The 23,569-nt window shown below is 40.8% G+C and overlaps 1 protein-coding gene across 1 annotated transcript in view; it reads left to right on the forward strand.

Annotated features, from left to right (window-relative positions):
- Positions 1-23,569, forward strand: part of BAZ1B (bromodomain adjacent to zinc finger domain 1B) — an 82,156-nt gene that overhangs the window by 33,023 nt on the left and 25,564 nt on the right. Inside the window, exons 6-10 of the mRNA XM_054493805.2 lie at positions 66-263; positions 10,937-12,638; positions 19,045-19,183; positions 19,879-20,012; positions 23,106-23,211. Of these exons, the coding sequence (XP_054349780.1) occupies positions 66-263; positions 10,937-12,638; positions 19,045-19,183; positions 19,879-20,012; positions 23,106-23,211 (2,279 nt within the window). The remainder of the gene's footprint in view (positions 1-65; positions 264-10,936; positions 12,639-19,044; positions 19,184-19,878; positions 20,013-23,105; positions 23,212-23,569) is intronic.

Consider the following 23,569-nt stretch of genomic DNA (forward strand, 5'->3'; position numbering starts at 1 on the left):
CTTGTTCTCATTTGGGTAATTACTTTTTACCCCAGTGGTGAGTTATTTGTTTCTTTTTAACCTAGATCATCAGTAACGTGCCAGCAGACAGCTTGATTCGTACAGAGCGCCCACCAAATAAGGAGATAGTTCGATACTTTATACGGCATAATGCATTACGAGCTGGTACTGGTGAAAATGCACCTTGGGTCGTAGAAGATGAATTGGTGAAGAAATACTCCCTGCCCAGCAAGTTCAGTGACTTTTTACTTGATCCATACAAGGTAAGGTCACTGTTAATTTTTGGACAGCTGGATAAAGCATCATTATTTCTCTGATGGCTCCAGTATATTTATATTTATAGCAGGTTTTGAACTCTAACATCAGATAATGAATTAAAAATTTTTCAGGTATATCTGTTTCATACAGGTTGTTATGTGAGGTTGGTAGGGGAGAGGCCACATTTAATATCTTCCCCAGTTCAATTTATTTTTTATTATGCTAGCATAATTTTGAAAATCTATATACATGTGCTTTTGTGCCTCAGACCCTTTTTGGAATGAGATATGGTATAAATACAAAAAGTATTTTGTTAACCAGTTACTAAGAATGAAAACTGATTTTGCATGTCGGACAAGATGATCACATACAGTGGCAGCCTTGAAAAGAACCTGGAATGAGGAGCACTATGTGTGATAGACTAGTGGAAAACCTAGTATTTTCCTCTTGAAGAGTAAATTTTTTGTTTTTTGTTTTGTTTTGTTTTGTTTTGTTTTTGAGGTGAAGTCTCTCTCTGTCACCCAGGCTGGAGTGCTGTAGTGCGATCTTGGCTCACTGCCACCTCCTTCTCCTTCTTCTCAGCCTCCTGAGTAGCTGGGATTACAGGCACATGCCACCACACCTGGCTAATTTTTCTATTTTTAGTAGAGATGGGGTTTCGCCATGTTGGCCAGGCTGGTCTTGAGCTCCTGACCTCAAGTGATCCGCCTGCCTCGGCCTCCCAAAGTTCTGGGATTACAGATGTGAGCCACCACACCCGGCCGAGAAGGAGTAATTTTTAAAATCATCTCTTTTGATTTTCAAAATATTTTTATGAAGTTATATGGTACATATATATATATTTCATTTTACAGATGGAGAAACTGAGGCCTAGTCTAATCAGAACCAACAGAAAGTGATGACAAGACTTAAGACACTGGCCTAGGATTTCTGATTTTCTTTTCCACTTCAAGCTTTACCTGTTAAGGTGTTTTTTTAAATGTAGGTTTTGAAAGTACTTAATGCTTCTTTCATTGGTAAATATAACACAGCATACTGGCTGATAATTTTCATCTTGGTCTCTGGGCCAGAGTAGAACCAGAAAAGGGCTCTTGATCCATTAAAACTAGGTCACATTTCCAGGATTTCTTTTTTTCCCATTTCATTTAATTATGAAAATATAAAGACATCTGAAGTCATAACTAAATTTGCTCAATTATCTTAAGTTGATTATGGTGACAAAAGCATACTGAAAAATAATTTTATTTCTCCAAAACATTAGTAAAGACCTCCAGTCATGGTTTTAGCACTTAGCAGATTTTCTTATTCTAGACCAGCAACATAAGTGGTGTCTTCTGTTATGCTCTTTAAATTATTATTATTTGCTTAAAAGGAAAAATTTAGAAAGTAATTGGCTTTTTCTAGATCAGGACTAAATTTTCCATGGAACTATAATTTTTTCTCAGATGTTTGTTTTTGTTTGTTGAGGAGAAATTCGAGTTCACTGTCATTTTGTTGCCACAGAGTTTGGAACCATGATTCAGCTTTCTGTGGTCTTCACATGAGATTACTATCTTAACTATATGAGAACTCTATGAAACCATCTCTAAATGGGTTTTAGACTAATTCTTGGATTACTTGAGTCCTTAATGTTTTCCTCTTTTCTAATCTTACAGCTCTGTTTTATGTATTTTAGTTTAGTGATTCAAGTATGTGAATAATGTGAAAGACTCTTTTTAGGGGTAAAAGATTTTTTGAGTTTCCTAAGACATAAAAGCTGATCCACACTTATTTCTTACTTTAGAGACAGGATCTTGCTCTGTTACCCAGGCTGGAGTGCAGTGGGACAATCACAGTTCACTGCAGCCTGAAATTTCTGGGCTCAAGTGATCCTCCTCCCTCTGTCTCACTAGTAGTTGGGGACTACAGGCACGTACCACCACGCCCAGCTGATCCACAATTTTTGTAGGAGAGAGAGACTATAACTCCAGGAACTTAAAACCTGAAAGGCAATTTCTGAAGAAATAAGCTTCTCCCAGAATTTCTAGTGGGGGCTTAACTTACTAATGTTATGAAATTTGGCTATAATATAGGTTAAGACTAGGAAATGGAAGCTTGCTTAAAGTGCTGTAAGACGGCAGTGATTTTACTCAGAAAACTTAAGACTCATGTAAAATACTGGTCTACAAAGTTAAAGGCATATACTCAGGTTTATTATTTGTTTTCCCTACCTTAAACAATAATTTCTTATTTCCCAATACTATTTGACATGTCACTGATTGTTTTCTGTATATAAGCTGTGTTTTTCCTGTTTATAAAATTAGGACTTTGGCTTCTCAGCCAGGCAAAACATAGTAACACAGATGATAAGTAGAACCTAAAACATTGCTTTGTTTTCTTTCTTTTTCTAGAAGAAATTTAAAATCTGTTGAGGATTAAAGTTGATCACATAGGTCCCATCCATCCAAAGGCATGGGATATTTTCTCTCTGTATACTCTTTGGTTTAATGTTCTGTCAGGCTCTGAGTACATTTATTGTAGAGTGAGACCAGGCGTAAAGGGAGTGAGTTCTGAGCAATAGTTTTAGCAGGCCAGGTGCAGTGGCTCACGCCTGTAATCCCAGCACTTTGGGAGGCCGAGGTGGGCGGATCACGAGGTCAGGAGATTGAGACCATCCTGGCTAACATGGTGAAACCCTGTTTCTACTAAAAATACAAAAAATTAGCCGGGCGTGGTGGCGGGCGTCTGTAGTGCCAGCTACTCAGGAGGCTGAGGCAGGAGAATGGCATAAACCTGGGAGGCTGAGCTTGTAGTGAGCCGAGATCACGCCACTGCACTCCAGCCTGGGCAACAGAGTGAGACTCTGTCTCAAAAATAAATAAATAAATAAATAAAATAGTTTTACCAAAGGATCCATAGTGAGGGCTTACGTGGGAGAGAGGAAAATTATGTAAAGATACAGGAATTTTGGATTGTTAGCTGAGTACCTAATATGATGATGAGGGTGTGTTTGTGGTTTTCCAAAATCTTTGTAGAATATAAATTACTTGAGAATAAGAACTACCTTGCTTATTTTATATCTTGTAATGTTTAGCATAGTATGTTGCATATAATAGGTAACTGAAGAAGTTCCATTTGTTGGAGAAAAATACCATTGACATTTGGGCTTTAGGGGCAGCATAATCTTTTGTAGGCCCAATGACTTGGAGGAATGATTTACAAGGCAATTGGGTGATAACTGTCATCTAAGATGAAATCTCTAGCTCACTTTCCTCTTGTAATACATTGCAGCCCTATTTTGTTAGTCTCTCCATCATGTTTGAGCTCTTATTTTAGACTGATAAATCCTAGTAGGGAAGCCTTTGGATTAGAGATGTAAGAACAAAATAACACTTTAAGGCATTTGGAATCCTGCATGAATTTAGCCTTTTTCTTAATACATTTTAATATTTTATTGAATAATTTTATACAGGAGAGTTGACAAAACACTACCGAATTTCCTTGTACTCTTCAATTAGATTTCCTTCGATGTTAACATCATTTATCATATTTGTTTATCATTCTCTCTCCCTCTTTTTTTTTTGAGGTAGGCCTTATGCTGTCTCCCAGGTTAGAGTGCAGTGGAATGATCATAGCTCACTGTAACCTGGAACTTCTGGCTCAAGCAGTCCTCCCACCTCATGCTTCTGACTAGCTAGGATTACAGGTGCTCACCACCATGCCCAACTGATTTTTGTGTTTTTTATTTTTTGTAAAGATGGAGTCTCACTCTTGCCCATGCTGGTCTTGAGCTCCTGGTCTCAAGTGATCTTCCTGCCTCAGCCTCCCAAAGTGTTGGGATTACAGGCGTGAGCCACTGCATCTGGCCTGATCTGCTCTCTACATACACACGAATTATTTTTTCCTGAGCCAAGTAATTTTCCAGACAGGATGCCCTTTTACAGAATACTGGAATATGAATTTCTTAAAAACATTGATATTTGCTAGCTCACACCTGTATAATTCTAGCACTTTGGGAGGCTGAGGTGGGAGGATCACTTGAGTCCAGGAGTTCAGGACCTTCTTGGGCAACATGGCGAGATTGCAGCTCTACAAAACAAAACAAAAAAATCAAGGATATTTTCCAACATAACTACAGTACAGTTGTCAAAATCAGGAAGTTAACATTGAAATAACTCTGTTATCTAATCTATAGTTTTTACTCACATTTTCCCAGTTCTTCAGTAATCTTTTAACCAAAAAAACAATTTTGTTTTGCTTTAATAGGATCCATTGTGCTACCATGTGTCACATGTTCACATTTACTTGTCTCTTTGGTCTCTTCTAATCTGGAACAGTCCCTCAGCTTTTCTTTGTCTTTCAAAACCTTGACATTTTGAAATAATAGAACCTGGTTATTTTGTAGAATGCTCTTTGATTTTGGTTTATTTCTTCATGATTAGATTCAGGTTATGAATATTTGGACATTAAGAATTGATGTATTCTTAGTGCATCATTTAAGAAGGCAGTGACATAATTTTGTCCATTACTCATAGTGTTACATATTTTATTTATTTTTTTTATTTTTTGAGACAGGATCTTGCTCTGCCCAGGCTGGAGGTGCAGCGGTGTGATCATAGCTCACTGCAGTCTTGACCTCTGGGCTCAAGCAATCCGCCTACCTTAGCCTCCTGAGTAGCCGAGACCACAGGTGTGCACCACGAAGCCCAGCTAATTTTTATTTTTAATTTGTTGCAGAGACAGGATCTCGCCATGTTACCCAGGCTGGTCTCAAACTCCTGGGCTCAAGCAATCCTTCCCCGCCCTGACCCCTGAAGTGTTGGGATTACAGGTGTGAGCTATCATGCCTGGCTGATCTGTCTATCTATATCTGTCTGTCTGTCTGTCTGTCTGTCTCTCTGTCTGTCTGTCTGTCTCTCTGTCTGTCTGTCTGTCTGTCTATCTATCTATCTATCTATCTATCTATCTATCTATCTTCCTATCTTCCTCCCTCCGTCCCTCCCTTCCTTCCTTTGACAGAGTCTCACTGTTGCCAGGCTGGAGTGCAGTGGTGCAGTCTTGGCTCACTGCAACCTCCGCCTCTTGAGCTCAAGCGATTCTCCTGCCTCAGCCTCCCGAGTAGCTGGGACTACAGGCACCCACCACCATGCCCGGCTAATTTTTGTATTTTTGGTAGACATGGGGTTTCACCATGTTGGCCAGGATGGTCTCAATTCCTGGACCTTGTGATCCACCAGCCTCGGCCTCCCAAAGTGCTGGGATTACAGGCATGAGCCACCACACCCAGCCTGATTTTTCTTTAAATAAAGTCTTGCTCTTAAAGTTTGTTGTTTATGGCTGGGCATAGTGGCTCTTGCTTGTAATGTCAGCACTTTGGGGGGCTGAGGTGGGAGGATTGCTTGAGCCCATGAGTTTGAGACCAGCCTGGGTAACATGGCGAGACCCTGTTTCTACATACACAAAAAATTAACTGGGTGTGGTGGCGTGTGCCTCTAGTCCAAGCTACTTTGGAGATGGAGGCAGGGTGATCCCTTGAGCCCAGGAGGTCAAGGTTGCAGTGAGCTGTGATCATGCCACTGCACTCCAGCCTGTGTGACAGAGTGAGACCCTGTTTTGGGGGCGGGGAGGGGGCGGAGTTTGTGAGTTAGGGGTTAGAACAGAAGTGCTTTAAAAGGTAAATTATATTGTTAAAGAAATGGTTTGCTAGAAGAAAAAGAAAGGAAAAGTAAGTTATATTATTTTGAGAACACTTTAAATATATTTTATAGTAACAAATTTTGCAAACTTGCTAATAAACGCATATGGAAATTGAGAAAAGCCCACTATTTGAGTGTTGTCCTCAAAGTTCTAACATGTTGCCCTGGGTGAATGAGAACGGTGAGATAAGAATCAGAATATGGATTGCCAAGGTTTGCTAATTCAGGGTTTTGCTGCCTAGATTATATTGCTTATTATTAAGTTGTATGCAGCATCTGAATGAGCTGCTACAAGTAATTTCTTTAATTTTTATCCTTATTTTAATCAAGAAACAGGAGTTGCAGACAGATATTTGTGGTTGTGGTGAGTTTCAAGTGACAGGAACAAATGTAAAATTGTGGACGCTCTCTTTTTCTTTCAACCTTCCATGTTGCCGAGACAGTCATAAATATTTTTTTCTGTTTAGCAATTAGGAAGGGCCTTTGCCAAAAATTATACTGCTAGTAATGCAGGTGTCCTTTCTTCTCCCACCCCATCCACTAGTCTGGTAGATTAACCGTGCTGAGTGGGGGATAGGGAGCACTGTTAGCACATAAGTGGTTTTATACTTTTTCAGATCCCCCTGAGTCCAGCCATGCCGGCTCCCATTTGGCTGTGACTGCCCAGCATGCCCCATGCTGAGATGATCCAGTTACTGAAGGACTGCTCACGTGGGGAGCCGGCCTATTGGGAGGGGGTTGGGTGAGTTCATTTCTTTCATTTTTAAGAAAAAAACAAGCAAAAACATGGTGTGGCTTGGCACAAAAACACACCTTACGAATAAAAACAGGTTGCTAGACCCTCATGGCTAAGCCATCCCACCATTTTCTTGTATCATTTCTTCATACTACTATGCTTCTAAGTGGAAGAAGTTCAAAGAACCTATGTAAAATCTGAGTGATTTTTCTTTTAAAATAGAACTATAATCAGTAAATAAAGAAGTGTGCCAGTTATTGTAACAGACCTTATTAAAACATACCTATTTAAAATGCTAAAAATGAAACTTAGTCTCCTTTTTAGCGATAAATTTCATTTTAGGATAACTTTAAATATATAATCTGTTGTTCTGAGCATTAGAAAAAATGTCCGCCTGTATGTGTATACTCTGAAGATTTTCCAAGGCTGACTGAAGAAGGTTGTTAACTTTTTGGGGGCACACATTTGTTCTTATTTCCTCCCAGGGTAGTAATGGGTCTTGCTCTGCAATTTGGATGGTCTCTGCCATATTCTCTTTGGAGTACCGATAGTATTACTGTGCATGAGGAGATTGGAGTCTTAAATAAGTTATCTTGGCTTATTCTTCCTAGCATTTTGAAATACGGTTCTGGGAAACTAGAATGAGGAAATTCTGCATCTAGGGAAGGTAATCCCGGAGTCATGGATAGGGTTTATATGTTGTAAACCTATAAAGCCTCTTTGTCAGCCCATTCTAAGGATGGTTATTGGAGATTGGGGAACAACACATTCCAGTTTTTTGTTTGTTTGTTTGTTTGTTTGAGACGGAGTCTCGCTCTTTCGCCCAGGCCAGAGTGCAGTGGCGCGATCTCGGCTCACTGCAAGCTCCACCTCCCGGGTTCACGCCATTCTCCTGCCTCAGCCTCCCGAGTAACTGGGACTACAGGCGCCCGCCACCGCGCCCGGCTAATTTTTTTGTATTTTTAGTAGAGATGGTGTTTCACTGTGTTAGCCAGGATGGTCTCGATCTCCTGACTTCGTGGTCCGCCCGCCTCGGCCTCCCAAAGTGCTGGGATTACAGGCGTGAGCCACTGCGCCCGGCAACACATCACAGTTTTAATCAGGCAACAAAAACTCGGGCAGAGGAACAATAACCTGCAGTTGCCTGGAACTCTTCAAAGGCCAATTGGCCTCTGAAGTTAGATAGCTTAGCCAAAAGAGGGATATGTTAAGTATATCCTACTCAGTGTAGGCCATATTTTTTTCCTCTGTGTGTAGCCATGGTTCTGTGGGCTCGTTTCTCTCATTGTATCTTTAATGTTTAAATCTTTTTTTTTTTTTTTTGAGATGGAGTCTCTCTCTCTTCCCCAGGCTGGAGTGCAGTGGCGCCATCTCGGCTCACTGCAAGCTCCGCCTCCCGGGTTCACGCCATTCTCTTGCCTCAGCCTCCCGAGTAGCTGGGACTACAGGCGCCCACCACCGCGCCCAGCTAAATTTTTTTGTATTTTTAGTAGAGATGGGGTTTTACCGTGGTCTCAATCTCCTGACCTCATGATCGCCTGCCTCAGCCTCCCAGAGTGCTGGGATTACAGGCGTGAACCACCACGCCCCTAATGTTTAAATCTTAATTGGGGCCTGGCTGGGTGGCTCACACCTGTAATCCCAGCACTTTTTGGGAGGCGGAGGTGGGCGGATCACCTGTTTGAGTTTGAGACCAGGCTGGCCAACATGGTGAAACCCTGTCTCTACTAAAAATACAAAAGTTAGCCAGGTATGGTGGCACACACCTATAATCACAGATACTTGGGAGGCTGAGGCAAGAGAGTCGCTTGAGCCTGGGAGGTGGAGGTTGCAGTGAGCCAGGATTGCACTACTGCACTCCGGACTAGGAGACAGAGCGAGACTCCATCTCAAAAATAAAAAATAAAAAATAATTTAAATGGCTTTATAGTACAGCTTATTTAATTTTACTAAACCTATTTGCTTTTCTCCTAACAAGAGCATAGGTGTTTTACTGTGTGATCCCTGAGATTTATCTCACCTTAGCCATTTCCCTGTACCCTTTTTTAAGGGGCTCATAATTCGTTATTCAGTAATCCTTAGCTGTTTTCTTGCCTGTAGTCTCATCTCCAACTAGCCTAACCTACTTGTCTTTAGACTTCTTCTTTACATGTTGCTCTTTTCTGGTTAGTCCCTTCTGTTGAAAAACTGGATGTTCATATCTGTGAGTGCCATTGATGTACTTAGCTGATTTTGGTAATAAAAATCAAGTATTCTAGAGTTTATCTAGTTTTTTCCCTAATCACATAAAGCAACAGTTTTCTTCTGAAATGGGCTGTATTTTGGATTACTTGACTTGGTTATTTCAATTAGTTTGCATTTTAGCTACCAGGCATTTTTCTTTGTAATTATCTTTTTTAAAGCATTCCACTCAAAGAGTTTGGTTTTTCTTTTTTTCAATACACATTTAAAAAGAGAAGCAGTGGTATCATGACAAATGGACCGGACTGTAACCTGTTAACTGATTGTATATGATGGAGATGAGGCATGGGAGGTATGAGGAGATGAGATGTGTATCAGGAGAGTGGGAACATGAGTGGACTAAAGGAACACACTGTGTTTGCTAGGTGATGTGGAGGACCCGTTTGAGGTGCCTGGCAATGAATTTAAAGTGAGACCACTCACCTTTTTTTTTTTGAGGCAGAGTCTTGCTCCGTCGCCCAAGCTGGAGTGCAGTGGCATGATCTCGGCTCACTGCAAGCTCCGCCTTCCAGGTTCACGCCTCAGTCTCCCAAGTAGCTGGGACTACAGGCGCCCGCCACCATGCCTGGCTAATTTTTTGGATTTTTAGTAGAGACTGGGTTTCACCGTGTTAGCCAGGATGGTCTCGATCTCCTGACCTCGTGATCAGCCCGCCTTGGCCTCCCAAAGTGCTAGGATTACAGGTGTGAGCCTCCACACCCAGCTGAGACCACTCACTTTTATTGTATCTTTTATTTTAGCTGTGTTTCAGCTGAACATATGCAGGACAGGAGTAAATAGAGTGAGTTAATCAGGGTTATGGTTTTTCCAAGTAGATAGAATAGAATAAGAGAGACAAGGGAACTATAGGTTTATGTGAGATTAATTATCATGATTGACTAAAATTTAATCTGGGTAAAGCAAGACATGGGGGTTAGGATGGTGAAAATGTAATAAAATTAATGGATTTAAGGTTCTGGTGAGATTGAAGGATTGTTGAGTTGTGGGACTGGAGGGAGTGGATTTGGAAGATAAGAGGGTATGTTCAAAGAGAGAATGGTGTGAAATTAGTTGTGGGAATGAGTTCTCCTTTTTTTTTTTTTTTTGAGATGGGGGTCTTGCTCTGTCCTCCAGGCTGGAGTGCAGTGGTGTGATCTTGGCTCACTGCACCCTCCTCCTCCCGTGTTTGAACGATCTCGAGCCTCAGCCTCCTGAGTAGCTGGGGTGACAGGCATGTGCCACCATGCCTGGCTAATTTTTGCATTTTTAGTTGAGACAGGGTTTCACCATGTTGGCCAGGCTGGTCTCCAACTCCTGACCTCAAGTGATCCGCCTGCCTCGGCCTCCCAAAGTTCTGGGATTACAGGGGTGAGCCACTGCGCCCGGCCAGAATGAGTTCTTAAAAGTGTCGGGTGAGGACAAAGGGGAGTTTGAGGCCCAGGTCAGGAGGTGTCTTTATCTATGAGCAGTGTTCATGTTGTTCTTACACTCACTGATGCTTCTATAAGAAAATGTACCTCAGAGTTAAGACAAAAGTACTTTAAACAGTATCATTTCTACTTAAAAGCATAAAATGCCCTGAATAGGAACCAACAGTGAAAGGATGAAAATTCAGTCTTGTTTCAAGAACAGTGCTTTTTAAACTTTTCAGATATTGCCATTTTGTAGATCAGATATCCTTAATCTGGGGTCCATGGATGGATTCTCTGAAATCGTATGCATAGTTTTTGTCTACTATTTCTGCTGGAGGGGTTCACAGATTTTGTTTAAATATTTAAGAATCATTAATATACATAAACAGAAAACTAGTTACATAGCAAAAATGTCTAGTATTAAGTCTGGATGTCAAGGGAATTTTGTGTTGACATGACAAAAACATTAGCTAACATTCATGTCTTTGTTTTTTCAGGGACAGAGTATCTATGAAGAGATATGAATATGTAGCTTTACCTGAATAGCTGGGGAAGAGGGCCTTTAAGATGCTTAAATGTTGCTTAAGTTAGTTTTAGATTTTAAAATTAATTTTGCTCCTGTTCTTAAATTCTAGTATATGACTCTCAACCCTTCTACTAAGAGGAAGAATACTGGATCCCCAGACAGGAAGCCCTCAAAGAAATCCAAGACAGACAACTCTTCTCTTAGTTCACCACTAAATCCTAAGTTATGGTGTCACGTACACTTGAAGAAGTCATTGAGTGGCTCGCCACTCAAAGTGAAGAACTCAAAGAATTCCAAATCTCCTGAAGAACATCTAGAAGAAATGATGAAGATGATGTCGCCCAATAAGCTGCACACTAACTTTCACATTCCTAAAAAAGGCCCACCTGCCAAGAAACCAGGGAAGCACAGTGACAAGCCTTTGAAGGCAAAGGGCAGAAGCAAAGGCATCCTGAATGGACAGAAATCCACAGGGAATTCCAAATCTCCCAAAAAAGGACTGAAGACTCCTAAAACCAAAATGAAGCAGATGACTTTGTTGGATATGGCCAAAGGCACGCAGAAGATGACACGAGCCCCACGGAATTCTGGGGGTACACCTAGGACCTCTAGTAAACCTCATAAACATCTGCCTCCTGCAGCCCTACACCTCATTGCATACTACAAAGAAAACAAAGACAGGGAGGACAAGAGGAGCGCCCTGTCCTGTGTTATCTCCAAAACAGCTCGTCTTCTCTCTAGTGAAGATAGAGCTCGTCTCCCAGAAGAATTGCGAAGTCTTGTTCAAAAACGCTATGAACTTCTAGAGCACAAAAAGAGGTGGGCTTCTATGTCTGAAGAGCAACGGAAAGAATATTTGAAAAAGAAACGGGAGGAGCTGAAAAAGAAGTTGAAGGAAAAAGCCAAAGAACGAAGAGAGAAAGAAATGCTTGAGAGATTAGAAAAACAGAAGCGGTATGAGGACCAAGAGTTAACTGGCAAAAACCTTCCAGCATTCAGATTGGTGGATACCCCTGAAGGGCTGCCCAACACACTGTTTGGGGATGTGGCCATGGTGGTGGAATTCTTGAGCTGTTATTCTGGGCTACTTTTACCAGATGCTCAGTATCCTATTACTGCTGTGTCCCTTATGGAAGCCTTGAGTGCAGATAAGGGTGGCTTTTTATACCTTAATAGGGTGTTGGTCATCCTCTTACAGACCCTCCTACAAGACGAGATAGCAGAAGACTATGGTGAATTGGGAATGAAGCTGTCGGAAATCCCCTTGACTCTGCATTCTGTTTCAGAGCTGGTACGGCTCTGCTTGCGTAGATCTGATGTTCAGGAGGAAAGCGAGGGCTCAGACACGGATGACAATAAAGATTCAGCTGCATTTGAGGATAATGAGGTACAAGATGAGTTCCTAGAAAAGCTGGAGACCTCTGAATTTTTTGAGCTGACGTCAGAGGAGAAGCTACAGATATTGACAGCACTGTGCCACCGGATCCTCATGACATACTCAGTGCAAGACCACATGGAGACCAGGCAGCAGATGTCTGCAGAGTTGTGGAAGGAGCGGCTTGCGGTGTTGAAGGAAGAAAATGATAAGAAGAGAGCAGAGAAACAGAAACGGAAAGAAATGGAAGCCAAAAATAAAGAAAATGGAAAAGTTGAGAATGGGTTAGGCAAAACTGACAGGAAAAAAGAAATTGTGAAGTTTGAGCCCCAAGTAGATACAGAAGCTGAAGACATGATTAGTGCTGTGAAGAGCAGAAGGTTGCTTGCCATTCAAGCTAAGAAGGAACGGGAAATCCAGGAAAGAGAAATGAAAGGTAAAATTTCATGCTGAGAGAAAAGGGGAAGCTCTGTAAAAGATAGTAAAAGAAAGGAAATTACTGAGGTAATGGTAGGGTCTCTGTTTGTTTACTTATTTCTGTATGTAATAACCCAGCACCTATTGGTATGTATTTTATTTTTTATTAGTTCTGTTGATAATTTCATATTTTAGCTGGAGTGTTCAGCCTGGCATTCTGATTAGTTAGTAAGTTAATGTGATGTTGGCATCTTTTCTGGGTTCAGTAAAGGGCCAAATCTACAAATAGACATAGTGGAAACAACATAGGACTTGGGAGTTGACTGACCTGGGTTCAGGTTCTAGCTCTGACTTAGCTGTACAGTGTTCCTTTGGGCAGGTTACTTATCCGTGCCTCACTTTCCTCATACGCTTGATAAGATTGTTGTAAAATTGATTGACAAGATATTTGAAGCCCCTAGCACAGTCACCAACTCAGATAGTAATCTGTCCTTTAAGATTTAAGAACTTAAAAATTTTGGGTTTTGATGGCTCCATCAAATCTGAACTTTTAAAAAGCAGCTTTATTAAGAAATGATCGACATACAGTATAATTAGTTCACTTATTGTGTATAATTTAGTGTTTTCAGTAGAGTCACAGATAATGTACAACCATTGCCACAGTCAATTTTGTAACATTTTTATCATCTCAGAAAGAAACCTTCTACCCATGAACTGTCATTACCCCATTCGCCCATCCTCCCCAGCCCTGAGTAACCACTAGTCTACTTTGTGTCTATAGATTTGCTATTCTAGACATTTTCTCTAAATGGAATTGTATAATAAATAGATAGTCTGTTGTGACTTTCACTTAGCATAATGTTTTACGTGCTACAACGTGAATGAATCTTGAAAACATTATGCTAAGCGAAAGAAGCCAGTCACAAAATAGACCACCTCTATTTAGTTCTAAAAGTTTTTTTTTTTTTTGAGATGGAGTCTCGCTGTGTCGCCCAGGCTAGAGTGCAATGGTTTGATCTTGGCTCACTGCAACCTCCGCCTTCTGAGTTCAAGCGATTCTCCTGCCTCGGCCTCCCGAGTAGCTGGGATTACAGGCATGAGCCATTATGCCTGGCCAATTTTTGTGTTTTTGTAGAGACGGGGTTTCACCATGTTGTCCAGGCTGGTTTCGAACTCCTGATCCACCCGCCTCAGTCTCCCAAAGTGCTGGGATTACAGGCGTGAGCCACTGCGCCCGGCCAGCCACCATGCCTGGCCCCAAAACATTTTTAAAAGAAAACCCAAAAGTCACTCACTCTTATCCCTTGTCCCCATCCCCTAGCAACCACCAGTCTGTTCTCTGCATATAGATGCAGATTTACCTATTCTGGATATTTCATGTAAATGCAATCATATAATATGTAGCCTTTTTATGGCTGGCTTTTTTCACTTAGCATGTTCTCCAGGTTCATCCATGTTGTAGCATGTGTTAGTACTTCATTCCCTTTTATGGCTGGATAATATTCCGTTGTTTGGATATACCACGTTTTGTTTCTCATTCATCACTTGATAAACATTTAGATTGTTTTCATCTTTTACCTATTATGAATAATGCTGCCATAAACATTCATGTATGAGTTTTTGAGTAGTCATATACTTTCATTTCTTTAGAGTAAATACCTCGGAATAAGATTGTTGGGTCATATGGTTATGTTTAACCGTCTGAGAAGCTGCCAGACTGTTTCCAAAGTGGCTGCACAATTTTACATGCCCACCAGCAGTGAATTAAAGGTTCTGACTTTTCTCCTTCCTCATCAATACTTGTTATTTTCTGACTTTTTGATGATAGTCATCCTAGTGGGTGTGAAATGGTATCTCATTGTGGTTTTGATTTGCATTTCTTTGATGGCTAATGATGTTGAACCATCTTTTCATGTGTCTCCTGGCCACCTGTGTATCTTTGGAGAAGGATTAATTCAGATCATTTGCCCATTATTAAATTGAGTTATCTGTTTATTATTGAGTTGTAAGAGTTCTTTATATATTCTAGATACAATTCTCTGTCTGATACCTGGTCTACAAATATTTTCATCTATTTTGCGTGTCGGCCTTTCACTTTTTTGTTTGGGAGACGGAGTTTCGCTCTTTTTTGTGCCCAGGCTAGAGTGCAGTGGCGTGATCTCAGCTCCCTGAAACCTCTGCCTCCTGGGTTCAAGTGATTCTCTTGCCTCAGCCTCCCGAGTAGCTGGGATTACAGGTGTGTGCCACCACACCTGGCTAATTTTATATTTTTAGTAGAGATGGGTTTTCACCATGTTGACCAGGCCAGGTCTCGAACTCCTGACCTCAGGTGATCTGCCCGCCTCGGCCTCCCAAAGTGCTGGGATTACAGCTGTGAGCCACTGCACCTGGCCTGTCCTTTCACTTTCTTAGTAGTATCATTTGAAGCACAAAAGTTTTTTAAATTTGATGAGGTTCATTTTATCTATTTATTCTTTTGTTACTCATAGATTTGGTGTTAGATTTAAGGATCTTTTGCCAAATCCAGGGTCATGAAGATTTACTCCTGTTTTCTTCCAAATGTCTTAATAGTGTTGCCTCTGAAATTTAGGTCTTTTATTTTCAGCTAATTTTTATAGTGTAAGGTAAAAGTCCAGCTTTATTTTTTTTGCGTGTGGCTCTCCAGTTGTCCTAGTGCCGTTTTTTGAAATGACAAACCTTTCCCCATTGAATGGCCTTGACACGCTTGTCAAAAATCATGTGACTCTAGGATACATTGGCTTATTTCTGTACTCTGAATTCTGTTTCACTGATCTGTATGTCTGTCTTTATGTAAAAGCCACACTGTCTTGATAACTTTGCTTTGTAGTAAGTTTCGGAATAGGGAAGTGTTGATCTTCAGCTTGTTCTTTTTCAACATTTTCTTTTTTATTTTATTTTGAGACAAGGTCTCATTCTGTCACCCAGGCTGGAGTGCAGCAGTGTGATCTCAGCTCACTGCAGCCTTGACCTCTTGGGCTCAGGTGGTCCTCCCACTTCAGCCTCCCGAGCAGCTGGGACCACAGGCATGTGTCACCACGCCTGGCTAATCTTTTTATTATTTGTGGAGGCTGGTATTGAACCCCTAAACTCAAGCGATCTTCCTGCTTCAGCTTCCTAAGGTGCTGAGATTACAGGCCTGAGCCACCAAACCCCGGCTTGAATAGTTCTTTCATTGGAGAATGTATATTCCTTTTAAAACGAATTTTAGTTTACACTACTTAAGGCCATTGAAATATTTTTACATATATATGCATACTGTGCCTGAGTATACATATGTGATGTGTACTTTCCATTTTATTTATTTTTTTGGATACAGAGCGTCACTCTGTCACCCAGGCTGGAGTGCAATGGTGTGATCTTGGCTCACTGCAACCTCTACCTCCCAGGTTCGAGCTATTCTCGTGCCTCAGCCTCCTGAGTAGCTGGGATAACAAGGCATCTGTTACCACACCCAGCTAATTTTTGTATTTTTAGTAGAGATGGGGATTCACCATGTTGGTTAGGCTGGTTTCAAAACTCTGACCTCAAGTGAACTGCCTGCCTCAACTTGCCAAATTGCTGGGATTAAAGGCATGAGCCACTGCCCCTGGCCACTGTATTTACCATTTTAAAGACCTATGAAGAGGCCAGGCCCAGTGGCTCACAGCCTGTAATCCTACGCTTCGGGAGGCTGAGGCAGGCAGATCACGAGGTCAGCAGATCAAGACCATTCTGGCCAACACGGTGAAACCCTGTCTCTACTGAAAATACAAAAATTAGCCTGGCGTGGTGGTGCATGCCTGTAATCCCAGCTACTCAGGATGCTGAGGCAGGAGAATTGCTTGAACCAGGGAGTCCGAGGTTGCAGTGAGCCAAGATCGGCCACTGTACTCCAGCCTGGGGGACAGAGCGAGACTCTGTCTTTAAAAAAAAAAAAAGATCAGCTGGGTGTGGTGGTGCCTGTAATTCCAGCTACTCCGCCTGTAATTCCAGCTAACTCGGGAAGCTGAGGCAGGATAATCGCTTGAACCAGGGAGTTGGAGGTTGCAGAGAGCCGAGATCACACCACTGCACTCCAGCCTGATGATAGAGCGAGACTCCATCTCAAAATAAATAAATAAATAAATAAATTAATTAATTAGCTGGCTATGGTGGCACACGCCTGTAATCCCAGCTACTTGGGAGGCTAAGGCAGGAGAATCGCTTGAACCTGGGAGGCAGAGGTTGCAGTGAGCCAAGATCGTGCCGTTGCACTCCAAGGCTGGGTGACAGGGTGAGACTCCGTCTCAAAACAAAACAATACCTATCAAGAAAGTATAACTGCGGCCGGGCGCAGTGGCTCATGCCTGTAATCCCAGCACTTGGGGAGGCCGAGGTGGGCGGATCACCTGAGGTTGGGAGTTCAAGACCAGCCTGACCAACATGAAGAAACCTTGTCTCTACTAAAAATACAAAATTAGCCGGGCATGGTGACACATGCCTGTAATCCCAGCTACTCGGTAGACTGAGGCAGGAGAATCACTTGAACCCGGGAGGTGGAGGTTGTGGTGAGGCGAGATCATACCATTGCACTCCAGCCTGGACAAAACGAGAGAAACTCCGTCTCAAAAGAAAGAAAAAAAAAAAGTATAACTGTATTCCAGATGAAGCAGAATGTAGGTTAAAACCTTCAGCTCTATTTTATCTGAAACATAATAATTTCTTCTTGAATTTTTGGATGGTTCCACTGTGTTTTATATTTATCTTAAGAGAAAGGAAAAGAAGATGATATTCTGTTATTTGTATGGAAACAAGGGACAGAATATTAGTGTTTTACCAAGATCAGTATTTGGATTAGAGTTAAGGTCTTTGGATAACTAGTTCAGTGCTGTAACCTCTGAGACAGAATTTGGTCTTCCTTTGGTGACTTGTCCTAAGTTGGTTTATGTTTGTTTGTAGTCTTGGGAGACTGAACTTTTCCTTGATTGTAATTGGGCCATCACTCTCTCTCTCGCTTTTTTTTTTTTTTTTTTTTTAATTTAAATCATTTACCTTTGTACTATTTTGTACTATAACCATTGTTACAAATACACAGTTTCATTTGGGCTAGAAAACTGTTTATCAAAGGTAACAAATCCCATGTTTTAAATAAACGGAATTTAATTTATCTTAAGTTTTTAAAGTAACGTCTTTAGACAGATGTATTTTCCAGATTCACATCTTATTGTAGATGTTATTGTCAATAGACAATCAGGGTTAAAAATTATTGGGGCTGAGTGCAGTGGCTCACACCTCTAATCCCAGCACTTTGAGATGCCGAGGCAGGAGGATCGCTTGAGCCCAGAAGTTTGAGACCAGCTTGGGCAAACACAGTAAGACCCTGTCTCTAAAAAAATAATAAATACTTTTTAAAAATTGTGACATTGTAAATAGCATTGCTCTGTACCCTATGGTGTCAAGGTTTGTGACAATTATGGAAAAACTTAACAAAATTAGCGGGCTGCTTTTGTTGTTGAGGGAAATTTCTAACTGAATAAACCTAATTAATGAATGATCAGAAATAAAAGTTTTATCAACAGTAACTCGCTGAATAATTAGAAAAATAGGTGCTCAATGTAAAATAATTATTATCCACAAGTGCTCCCCTGCTGTTGTTTTTCAGGTTTTTTTTCTTGTCATCAGGGCTATTAAGCCAAATTACTGTCAGATTCCTCAGGACTGAAATATGTTTTGTTTTGAAATAGTTATTTTACTAGTTTTATTTATCATGATCTTTTTGAGGATCCTGTAGGTGCACCTGTCAGAAGATGTTTCAGTTAGTCCTATTTATGGACTGTTAACTGTTTCTTCAGGATTGTTTAAAATATATTAAGAAGTGATATTTTGGCCGCGTGTGGTGGCTCACGCCTATAATCCCAGCACTTTGGGGGGCCGAGACGGGTGGATCAGTTGAGGTCAGGAGTTCGAGACCAGCCTGGACAACATGGGGAAACCCCGTCTCTACTAAAAATGCAAAAATTAGCTGGACACGGTGGTGTGTGCCTGTGGTCCAGCTACACAGGAGGCTGAGGCAGGAGAATTGCTTGAACCCAGGAGGCAGAGGTTGCAGAGAGCTGAGATTGCACCACTGCACTCCAGCCTGGGTGACAGAGCAAGACTCTGCCTAAAAACAAAAACAAAAACAAAAAGAAGTGATATTTTGGAGATAAAAGATTTTGCATTGAGTTGAGGGATGAGATGTCACCACAAATTCAAGGAGTGTAGGAGGACTAGATGTTGCTGCCTTACATGTCATTTCTTATAACAGATTAGAATTAGAGAAAGCAAACTAAGATTTGATAAACAACTACTGTACACTAGGCACTTTTTACTCCATATTTTATTTAATTTGTAAGAGTGGGATTTACTAGGAAAATATCTGATTTGAGTCTTTTTATTTTTAACAGTGAAACTGGAACGCCAAGCTGAAGAAGAACGAATACGGAAGCACAAAGCAGCTGCTGAGAAAGCTTTCCAGGAAGGGATTGCCAAGGCCAAACTAGTCATGCGCAGGACTCCTATTGGCACAGATCGAAACCATAATAGGTCAGTTCCTAAACCAAATTCTTGTTTTCTTTAGGACTATTTACATTGCTATTAGTTAGGAAAATTTTCTAAAGTACAAGAATAGACAAGCTTCTCTCTTCAGTTTTCCAATTCTTTGTGGAAACAGAATTGTTGATGATTATTGAATATTAACTGCCAAATGCTAGAGTTGCAAAGTTAAGTAAGACATATTCCTGCCCTTGAAGATACCACAAGTAGGAAGCTTACATGATGGTGATAGGTGAAATGTAATCCAAGTCTTTAAAAATGGCAGTAGGTTTTAAATGCGTACATTTTGTGAAACCTAAAGGAGAAATATTAGTAGTTACACAAATTAGGGCGGGGCGTGGTGGTTCACACCTGTAATCCTAACACTTTGGGAGGCTGAGTCTAGAGGATTGCCTGAGGCCAGGAGTTCAAGACCAGCCCGGCCAACATAGCGAGACCCCATTTCAATTAAAAAAAGGAAGAAATTATAAAAATTACAGACATTAAACTAGTCTCCAGTTTCAACATTTCTCATATACTTTGATTTACCTTGCAATTTTTATCTGTCTAGAGTTCTGAAGAGGAAGAATTCTGTAAACTGTGGTTTTGAATGCTCAATGATACTCTGTATTATCTTCTCCAGCAGTAAAATCATCCTGCAATCCTGATCTATTCATTGTCTTATTAATACTGGTTGTGATTTGTAGATACTGGCTCTTCTCAGATGAAGTTCCAGGATTATTCATTGAAAAAGGCTGGGTACATGACAGCATTGACTACCGATTCAACCATCACTGCAAAGACCACACAGTCTCTGGTGATGAGGATTACTGTCCCCGCAGTGAGTATATCTGTATATCTAAGAGTTATTTCACCCTGCTCAAGTGGGCTCAACATTAAGGACTGCTTTTCCTCTGTCACGTTTTCCATTTGCAGAATTTCTTTATTGTGGTCTTAGATCTATTTGAGTGAAGCAGGTAGATGTGAAATGTGTAGAAAGAAGGAGAGAAACCCACGTTTGGTTACCACCTTTGTTCTAAGCATAGTGTGAGAAGATGAAGAGCTTGAATATTAGGTTATTTGGGTATTAGATTTTATAGGAGTAGTTTTCAAACTTTGTCCCTTGGAAGCCTTTGTAGGTGCCTCAAGGGCTGAAATTGAGGTATGGGGGCTAAGAAGGGCAGTGTTACATGTCCTCTTCTTCTCCTCTTTTTTTTTTTTTTTGAGACAGAGTTTCACTCTTGTTGCCCAGGCTGGAGAGCAATGGCGTGATCGCGGCTCACTGCAACCTCCGCCTCCTGGGTTCAAATACTTCTCCTACTTCAGTCTCCCGAGTAGCTGGGACTACAGGTGTGTGCCAGCGCATCTGGCTAATTTTTGTATTTTTAGTAGGGACGGGGTTTCGCCATGTTGGCCAAGCTGGTCTCAAACTCCTGACCTCAGGTGATCTGCCCACCTCGGCCTCCCAAAGTGCTGGGGATTACCAGTGTGAGCCACTGCACCTGACCCTCTTCTTCTACTTTTAAAATTAATTTATTCAGTGTTTATGCTGAACCTCTATTTTTGAAGCAGTTTGTCATATGCTAGGGGTATAGCAGCAAACAAGACAGATAAGGTTCTTAAAATTCTTGTGAGGAGAAACATGGCAAATACCTAACAAAAAATGAGTGACTGAGAAGGGATCATGTAGAGACACTGGTAATATTCTTTCTCTTGATCTGGGTGCCGGGTATATGTGTTCAGTTTGTAAAAGAAATATGCACTGAATAGTTTTCTGAATATATATCCATATTCTTTCTTAAAGTGTATGTATTGAGTATATTTCAAGAAAGAAACAAATTTTAATTAAAAAAATAAGATGCTTAGGTTAGGTCAGGTTTTCTTAACCTCAGTGTTACTGACATTTTGGGCTAGATGAATCTTTTTTTTTTTTCTCCCGCCATGACACTGATGAGGAAGATAGTTTTTTGTACTGGGAGCTGTCCTGTGCATTATAGGTTATTCAGGAGCTTCCCTCTACCCACTAGGTGGTAGCAGTGAAAACCAAGTATGTCTCTAGATCCTGCCAGATACCTGTGGCAGGCAGCAGTGCTCCCTTTCAAGAACCACTAGGTTAAATGATCCATAAGCTTCTTTCAGCTCTGCTGTCTGTAACCTAATGAAAATCGCTTATGTGTTGGTGTCATGTGGGAGATAAAGAAAAAAAAAGAAGTTGCTTCCTGAGTACTAGATTATTGTGCTTCTTCGATAAATCTTTATTTTTTAAAAAGTAATTCTTCATTTTAGAGAAATTCCTGACTCAAGCTTGAAACTCACAAAATTGTTAAATAAGAATAATACTGATTTACAAAAATAAACATTCCTTCAAATAAAACTTCAGATTTAAGGTGTTTGCATGTTGAATTATATCGAGCATAGATTATGTCACTTTATAGAAGAATCTAGTTTTGTTAGACTTCATAAATACTCCGGTGAGGGCAGTTAGGTTTGAGAGCAGTAACTGTGGATCCTGGATGTTTAGATTTGGAAGAGATTCCAGTGGGATGAAGGAGTGTTACTTTATAATGTGTCCCTGAGACAAGATTGGGGAGCCAGACCCTTCACTTCTAGAGCATCCTGTTGGATGTTGTTTCGTGTTTTCCAGTTCTAGAATGGCAGTTTTTATTTAAAATTACCCAACTGAGGCTGGATGCAGTGGCTCATGCCTATAATCCCAGCACTTTGGGAGGCTGAGGCAGGCGGATCACTTGAGCTCAAGAGTTGAAGACCAGCCTGGCCAACATGGCGAAACCCCGTCTCTACAAAAAATACAAAAATTAGCCGGGTGTGGTGGCGGGCACCTGTAATCCCAGCTACTTGGCAGGCTGAGGCAAGAGAATTGTTTAAGCTCAGGAGGCAGGGGTTGCAATGAGCCAAGACTGCGCCACTGCACTGCAGCCTGGGTGACAGAGCAACATTCTGTCTCAAAAAATTAAAAAAAATAAATTACCCAAATGAAAAGACTAAACAAGGTTATGTGTTAGTATTGCAGAGATGTTTCAGGTTAAAGCGGGGAGAATGGGAAAGAGAAGAGAAACAATCATAGTATGAGGTAAGGCTTCAAATATTGTGATGACTGGCCGGGCGTGGTAGCTCACACCTGTAATCCCAGCACTTGGGAGGCCAAGGCGGGCCGATCACCTGAGGTCAGGAGTTGGAGACCAGCCTGGCCAACATGGTGAAACCCCATCTCTACTAAAAATACAAAAATTAGCCAGGTATGGTGGTGTGTGCCTGTAATCCCAGCCACTCGGGAGTCTGAGGCAGGGAGAATTGCTTGAACCCGGGAGGCAGAGGTTTCAGTGAGCCGAGATTGTACCACTGCACTCCAGCCTGGGCGACAGAGCGAGACTGTATCTCAAAAAACAAAACAAAAACCAAATATTGTGATGATCTAAGATAGGCTTTGATAAATTGGCTCAAGATATATCTATGTTAAAGTCACGTATCAGTATATAGAAACTGATTTACAAAAAAGTTAGTTGTATTATTTGACACTTGAAGCCTCCAAGGATAAGTCTATAGTATTTATATTCTCATTACCTCTGCTTCACTACAGATTCCTTTGCTCTTAACATCATGTAAAAGGAGTAAATTCTTTGTTTTGCTTTGATATAAAGATATTTAGTCATTCTTCATTCTAAGTTGCAGTACTCCTAAACTTTGGAACTGTGCAACGATTCCACTTCAGAGAGCAAATATCTGAGATAACATGCTGTGTTTAAGATATTTAAGAGAAATTAGCATCTTTTATACATGAAGATATATTTGATATATTTCACAGGAAGTATCTGTGTTGTTACAGATTGTTGAGTTTGGCACTGTGTACTGCTTAGATTTGAAACTAGCAATTGGGTATTTACTAAAGTCAACCTAATGTCTCAATTTTTCTTAGGTAAGAAAGCAAACTTAGGTAAAAATGCAAGCATGAACACACAACATGGACCAGCAACAGAAGTTGCTGTAGAGACAACCACACCCAAACAAGGACAGAACCTATGGTAATGTGAGCATTCATCTGGTTGCTCTTTCTTTTTCCTTTTAATTGTTAAGGAAGAAAGTATTTAGTGTAGTGATGCCAGTGAGTTAATAATTATTTGCTCAGGATACTTTGTGTGACTGATATTTTGGATATCAAAACTTCTTGCATTAGCAGACCTGATTTTTTGTTAAGAAGATACTTGTTTTTTTAAGGGTTGGAATTTTGATTTTTCCCCCCTGTAATATAACTTTGTATATTATGTGATAGATCTTATATAGCAGTAGAAATGTAGCTTAAATTTGGTTGGGAATAGAAGTATTTAAGATTTTCCTTAAATTTTATTAATTAACAAATTGTATGCATAACTATTAGTTTCC

Source organism: Pongo pygmaeus, chromosome 6 (genome assembly GCF_028885625.2).
Source record: "Pongo pygmaeus isolate AG05252 chromosome 6, NHGRI_mPonPyg2-v2.0_pri, whole genome shotgun sequence".
NCBI classification, from domain to species: Eukaryota; Metazoa; Chordata; class Mammalia; order Primates; family Hominidae; genus Pongo; species Pongo pygmaeus.